General features: G+C 38.0%; 1 protein-coding gene across 1 annotated transcript; it reads right to left on the bottom strand.

Annotated features, from left to right (window-relative positions):
* Positions 1 to 296: 296 nt before the first annotated feature.
* LOC144039671 (serine/threonine-protein kinase Nek2-like) lies at positions 297 to 4,454 on the bottom strand. Its single transcript, XM_077553259.1, has 6 exons — positions 4,300 to 4,454; positions 3,520 to 3,737; positions 1,194 to 1,374; positions 1,032 to 1,114; positions 824 to 947; positions 297 to 611 (listed from the first exon to the last, which is right to left on the bottom strand). Exons 1-6 carry the CDS (start codon positions 4,393 to 4,395, stop codon positions 333 to 335), a joined length of 981 nt encoding a protein of 326 aa, XP_077409385.1. The 5' UTR covers positions 4,396 to 4,454; the 3' UTR covers positions 297 to 332.
* Between the last annotated feature and the right edge of the window lie 3,067 nt (positions 4,455 to 7,521).

Here is a 7,521-nt window from a genome sequence, read left to right as displayed (position 1 = left end):
CCATTTCATGTTGATAAAAGATCCAGATATAAGGCGTTATTTTGCAACATTAAATGACAACAAAATAAAACTTTATAATTGTTCTGTATCGCTTTCTCCTTTATTCACGTTCTCTTTTCTAATTGTCTTTATTGCTAGTTGTCCTTGTCTGGTCTATTATTTGTTGTCCTGATGAGACAACATAAGCACAAGAATGGAATTAATTAGAACACGTCAATCTTATTTGCGAATGAAAATTGAAAGGATCCCTGTTCCATCTATGCAACCTTGTCAAAGTAATTCTTTCAAAAGTGAAACTCACACCAACAAATAACAAACCTTCTTATATTCCGTCAAAAACGGAGGCTACAGACACAGCGGTCTTTGTCCACTTGGCTTGCAAGCTGACCGTCTTTCTGGAATCTCTTTGCCATGTTGCCGAGCATCACAAACTGAGGGTGACCAGGCGAGAGGTTTTCCTTATTTTTGAGAGCAGAGCGTACCCTCTTTCGCCTCTCAACTTGATCCAAGCGCCTCTGAAGCCACAGCTGCCCCTTCTTCACTTCCTCCCCGACCGCTTCAGTCAGCAGGTCGCTCTGGAGGATGGAGTCCACCGTTGGTCTCAGATTGTCCTGGACAAACATCAAAGGCTTAGAATCAAACTCTTAGAATGTGTTTAGTTGGTATACTTTTTTTTGTGTATATTGCTCTTTTCCTATATACATGCACACAGGGTAGGCATGCGAGGCAGAGCTGCCCTTCCGTCCCCTCTCCATTATGGCACCAAAATGGGGCTTCTCTTGAAATATTACAACTGATATTGTAAAAAAATTAAATGCCTAACCGTCCTGTTGAGCATGTTGTTGAGCAGCATGCTCAATTCTTCAGAGTACTGTAAAGGTATTTTTATGAAAGTCCTTGCCGGCATCTCTGCAAGCACTTTTTGTTCCGGGGTGGGAAAATAACGGCTGTGAAGGAGAAATCAAGACACCATTAGACAATTTATACGAAACAAACGATCTAGTGGGTAAGCAGAGTTTTGAGAAATTTACCGTAGAGTACAAAGCTCGTACAGTAAACAGCCCAGTGACCAGATATCACATTTGTTGCTGTAGGAAATCTGGTTCCTCTGATCCTAAAAAATAAAAGCGATGCAGGAAAATAAGTGAGTATCAAAACACAGAGCTACTCACAAAAATGATCAATGTACTCACTGTGGGCATGTAAGAAGGCTCGCCAAGCTTTACATTGTGTTCGCTGTCCAGGAAGACGTTGTCGGGTTTCAAGTTGTGATGAAGGAAGGCGGGCCTGCCTTTGCGCTTCCTGTAAAACGTCTTCAGGGCGGATGTGAGCTGGGCAACGACTCGCAGGATGAATTGTTCATCAAAATGATGTCTGGCATGCATAAAGACATGACAATTATATTGTACTAAATATTATTTTTGATTATACATTTTTGGAAGCAGAAGAAAAAAAATCTTTCTTTTTCAAAATAATGAATAAAAAGTAGAAAAATTCCCACGGAAATTTTGAATGGGACTGCTGACTCTTGTAAATGAGCTGAACAGTTTAAAATTTAAACGACTGGAATCGGTCAAGAAATGTGGAAGTTCACCATAATCAACATCAACTAAAAGTATCTTACTGTCCCTTTAAGAAAAAGGCACTTTCACGCACACACATTTGACTTGGAGACGTCACGCACCCACATTCCATTGATATTGTATGAGAGACGCACACCTCCAACAAAAGCCTCTCACGATAACTTATTTGTTTGTCCCTTAACACAAGAACAGGCAGAACATTTGATTATTTAATACAACACAAAACTTTTCTACAGAGATGAATTTTCAAACACAAAAACATTTTTAAAAATAGCATAAACTGACGAATATAGCTTTAGATTTAGGTAATAAATGTTCATGTTACATAAGCCACACATGCCTGGCAAACCATGATTTACGGATGATGCACTTAACTAGGCCCGGACTGGATCATAGGGAGGAGAGGGACAATTCCCGGTGGGCCGCGAATCGACACGCATTCGTTTTGAAATCAGCCCGTAAATAAAGAGTATCCGCATCATCTTATGTTGACTGTCTTGTCAATCAACTGTAATTCCAATCTCCCTTACACGCCATTATATATAGCCCTGACTGCCCGCCTTTGTTACTAAGGGTGTCACAGAGTTACAATCATTTAATATCAAAAGGAGCAAAACGTTAATTCACAAATAGAAATAATAAACAATATAACTATATTAACTCATTCACTGCCGTTGACGGCTATAGACGTCAAAAATTCATTTGAACTATTTCTATTAGTTTCACCCTCCCCCCCACACTTTTGTTAACAAGAATATAAAAACCTAGGAGAAAATGTATTGTACATTTAGAACAGATATAAAATTCATGATTAATCTTGAGTCAACAAGTCATGTGATTAATTACAATTAAAAATTTTAATCGCCAGATGCCCCTAATTAAAAAAAGAAAGAAAAGATTATTAAAAATTAGGGGCGTCAGACTATTGAATTTTTTTATTGTAATTAATCGCATGGCTTCGCAAGTACGATTAATCACAAATTTTATATCTGTTCTAAATGTACAATAAAAAAAAAATAGGTTTTCATACTCTTGTTAACAAAAGGGGGAAAAATGTGAAACTCATTTTTGACGTCTATAGCCGTCAATGGCAGCGAATGAGTTAAACATCGTCTGTAAAAAAATAACATATAAAAGAGGCAAAAAGACAATCACAAGTGTTACTAGTAACAGCAACAAAGCATGATGGGAAAGCCTCCTACGATTACCGTTGCTCTCTTCAAGTTAGCTTCAGTCAGCTCAGTAGTGTGCACCAGAAGTGGTGAGAACACATTTCAAAATAAGAGTACTAACAGGAAGTACAGTGTTAGCTGCCTTAATCTTGCTGGCTTCACTTCATTTGGTGTCTTGTGAAGTGGAAAATGTCCTATCCCATTTTTTTGTCCTTTTTTGTTGTTGCCCATTTTATGTTCACATAATTGTTCAAATAAACAAAGACCGTGCTCTTGTAAGAGCATTCAACTGTAAATGTCACTTTTAATGGAATGCAATATGAAAATCGTTGGAGGGAATGCTCATCTATTTTACATTAATACCCAAACTCTAGAATTGTTTATGTCCCTTAACGCTAAATCACATTTCTTCTACTCATCATTTTCTTTGAGACGTCTTTCTGTCAAAATGTCATTTTTTTGACAGAGCTGCATTTAAAATATATGATGCAGGAGATATCGATGATAATCAGCATACTGTACTTCATACAGAATAATGTTGTTTAGCCATATATGTCTTTTACTCCCTGCCCATATCTACTGATCTGCTTCATGAAAATGTAAGATTATATCAGCATTCAAAATCGGCAAAACTTTGGACGATTACTATTATTTTGAAAAACCCTAATACCGACCAATACAATCAGCAATCGGTTAGGATCGTCGTAAATCCAATACGCCCTGTAAATAAAGCAAATAGCTGGTCTAAAGGAATTGACAATCACCTTTCCCGTGATGTAGAGGCAATGAGGCTGGCCAGGTCGTTAGCCGTGCAGTCTTCCATCACAACGTACAGCTTGGTGTTGGCGCTGTCAACGATGCAGTCGTGACATCTCACAATGTTTGGGTGCTTCAGCTTCTTGAGGATTTTCACTTCGGACATCAGCGTCTGCGCCTCGCTCTCGCTCAAAGTGTCATAACATATCTCGTTCCATACCAGAGCCTTTACACAACAAGTTTGGTTAGAGTTAGGGTTAATTAATATTAGGGATGGGAATCTTTGAATGTCTCATGATTCGATTCGATTCCGATTTTTGGGTCTGCGATTCGATTCAGAATCGATTTTCGATTAAGATTTGATTTGATTGACAATGATTTTTGCTTCAATCTATAGATGTGCAAGGAATTGTAATGATCTACTCCAGTCTGACTCGCTAATGCTAATTAGCGCGCTACTCACGGCACTTTTATCACGCTAAAGAACGGCTCCACACTGCAAAAAAACAACTTTTATTGGAAAAACTTTTTCCTTCTACTCTCTAATGTGGCTACAACTTAACAGTGTATTAGACCGCGTGGAACCCCAGTGCCCCTCAGTGGCCAAACCGGGTACAACATGAACACACAGACAAAGGCAAGACAGTATAAAATAATTTAAATTTAAAATCGATTCTGAATCGTAATAAATGAGAATCGCGATTCTTATGAGAATCAATTAATTAATCAATACAATACAATTTTATTGTTGCTCGAAAATAAACAGATATGAAATCACAGTTACTCACTTTTCCGTCAGATTTCCGCCGTATCTTCTGGCATCTTCCATTGGAATCCATTCCAATTGTGTGAAGAACATCGTATCCGCCAAGTGCGGACGTCATATTGATCCTCTTCACTAATGTTAGCAACTCAGCTAGTCAATATTTTGCTTCCAACTTAGCCTCTTTCTTTTCCCTTTTTCAAGGAAAGTTCATTGACGGTTCATTTGCGATGAAAATCCAATGCAACCAGTGTAATTCTCTCGTTCCATGCCAGTGTTAATCTTTGAACTGATGAGAACTGATAGAAAGCGATCTTTTTAAATAGTGCGCCAAACTCTCGATTGTGATTGGTGGGATGTTCCCACAACACTGCTCCTGAACGGTGAGAATCAGATGACAGGATTAGAGGGCAGGGCGTCAGAAAAGTAAAAAAAAAAAAAAAAAAAAAATCAAATCAAAAACAGATGATGACGTCATCCTGACCAACCTCATGACTTTGTGAATTTGATTACATTTTGTGCAGGTGCATCACCAGATGATGCTATTGAATAAAAAAAAAAAATATCACTGAAACTCACTACACATTCATGTAAACATTAATACTCATTCGCTACTTGGCTGGTTTTGCTGGTCATCTATTACCACAACAATGGTATGATTAGATTAAGCACCATTTAAGTAATTTGAATAAATGGCATTCACGCCAGTAATTACATTAAGATTTGCTGTTATTTCCCAACCATTACTCATCATTTGAGTAGTATTCAACTTGATTTATAATATATGATACTATTTTTTAAATGTTACAAATTACAAATAAATAGAACCATGCTTTTTCCTAATGAGAGGTTTTGTGCAATATTTGTTTTCTTTCTGTCACTTAGCTACTAAGACTATTATTTAGAAAAATTAAAATCATTAGAAATCGTGTACAATGCTGTTTTGTTTTACTGAAAAAAATAAAATAATAAAATAATGATGATTCATTTAAGTTGTTGCTTATTAAACCATGCAGAGATATTTTGACTCTCCCGTGTTACTTAAAAAAAAAAAGGAAATAAGATTGGGAGGGGGTGGATAATCGATTTTAAAAAGCTTCAATAGTGACAGAACTTTACTTAACCAAAACATTGTCAGTTTTTTATTTATATGGATTTGTCCTTAATCTTAACTCATTCACTGCCATTGACGGTTATAGACGTCAAAAATTCATTTGAACTATTTCTATTAGTTTAACATATTTTTCCACTTCTTTTAACAAGAGTATGAAAACCTAGACAAAAATTTACTGTACATTTAATTTGTGATTAATCGTGAGTTAACTATTGAAGTCATGTGATTAATTACAATTAAAAATTATAATCGCCTGATGCACCAAATAAAAAAAAAAAAGATTATTAAAAATTAGGGGCGTCAGACTATTGATTTTTTAAATTGTAATTAATCGCATGACTTTGTAAGTACGATTAATCCCTAATTTTATATCTGTTCTAAATGTACAATAAAAAAATTAATAGGTTTTCATACTCTTGTTAACAAAAGGGGGGGGGGGTTGAAACTAATAGAAATAGTTCAAATTAATTTTTGATGTCTCAATGGCAGCGAACTCATTCGCTGCCATTGAGAAACATTGTCTGTACAAAAATAACATATTTGACATAACATGCCCCCCCCCCCCAAAAAAAAGATTATTAAAAAATTGTCTAGGTTTTCATACTCTTGTTAACGAGTGGAAAAAAAATGTTAAACTAATAGAAATAGCTAAAATGATTTTTTGACGTTTATAGCCGTCAATGGCAGTGAATGAGTTAACAATTGGGGCACTGAGGTGGAGAATCAAATCCCCGCCGTCTGAAAGGCCGAAACATACACCACGAGAGGGCCAAATCCACTAAGAATGCCCCCCGAAGCTTGCTCCCCGTTACTGTAAAATGAGTTAGGCAGGGCGATCAGGTTTCATGTACATTTAGCTTTCCTAGCAAGAGTTAGCTAAGAGTTAGCATAAATTCTGTTGTTTGTCCCAGGACGGACTTCATGCTTTTCAATGTTCAATAATTGTACTAGAATGAGTTTCATCGTGCTTTCCTGGGCAGAGTTAGCTAGGGGCTGCTTTTTCAGGCAACCCACTGCCTGGAAGTAACCCCCCCCCCTTTATTTTGTTAAGTTACTTCATGCTTTTCAATTTGCAATGATGGTACTACTAGTGTAAGTAAGCAGGGTGAGTTTCAACAGAGTGTCAATGCGAAAATGCTCGCAAAATGGCCCTCAGTGTATTACTGAAATAAAAATGTATTTTGCAGTAAAAACATTTAGTATTTATTGCTTCTTATACGTTTCCATCCCCATTTAGCCCCAAAAGAATTCTTCATATCTCCTTTTGTGAAGTAAAAGTGCAAAATCCTCGGAAATAATCCATACAATCCTGGCAAGACAAATGGCTTTTTTGTAACATTTAATTACTGGAATTTGCTGAGTAGAAAAGTTTAGTAATAGCAGCCCTTCAGAGAAATACATAAGCATTTATCCCGTAAGGGAAAAAGGCCCGTGGTTGTTTGCTCTGTAATTAAGGACAGCACATCTCCTGCAGCAACGCAGCTCTCTCTCTTTCTCTCACTCCTTCTCTCCTCTTGTTGGCAGCACCGCTTGCTCTAATCTGTGGCCTTAATGAACACATGCACATACATGAGTACACGTGCACGCACGCACACTCTGTATTTTCTCTGTGAAATCCCTTTAGCTGGAAAGCATGACGTCTTAGCAGTGCAGGCCTTCGCCACGCACTGCGGTGGCTATAAATAGAAGTCATCATAGTTGGCTTTCAGGCCCCCTCATCTATTCCCCCTCTTCTTCTTCGTTTTCTTCTCCTTCTTCTATATTAACCGCATCAGTGGTTTTCTTTTCCTAAAGTGCTTTCAATGCCGGACAGCCCGTTCTGCCCTTGAAAAGGTTACGCACATGTTTCATTGTTCCCCATTTTGTCTCTCGCCTCCCGAGAGGACTGCAGGGAGAGAAAGTGAACAAGTTTCGGTCCCTCCTGATTGAGAATGATTAAAAGCAGCGGGTTGTCACGCCCTGCCGGTGCTGATGGCGCGACAGGATCGCAGCGTCAAGACAGGTGGAAGAGGAAGGAAACGGGAGTCCAAAATTGGCTAATTGTTGGCGAGATGGTCCTGAAATCCCCTCGTGTCCTGCCGTCTGCCCTCGCCACATCAGTCGCCTCGTTATGCAGGGAGTGACCTCATTATT

This window comes from Vanacampus margaritifer, chromosome 19 (genome assembly GCF_051991255.1).
Source record: "Vanacampus margaritifer isolate UIUO_Vmar chromosome 19, RoL_Vmar_1.0, whole genome shotgun sequence".
Lineage (NCBI taxonomy): Eukaryota > Metazoa > Chordata > Actinopteri > Syngnathiformes > Syngnathidae > Vanacampus > Vanacampus margaritifer.
Note: the sequence above shows the minus strand (reverse complement) of the source record. Positions and strands in the feature narration are given on the sequence as shown.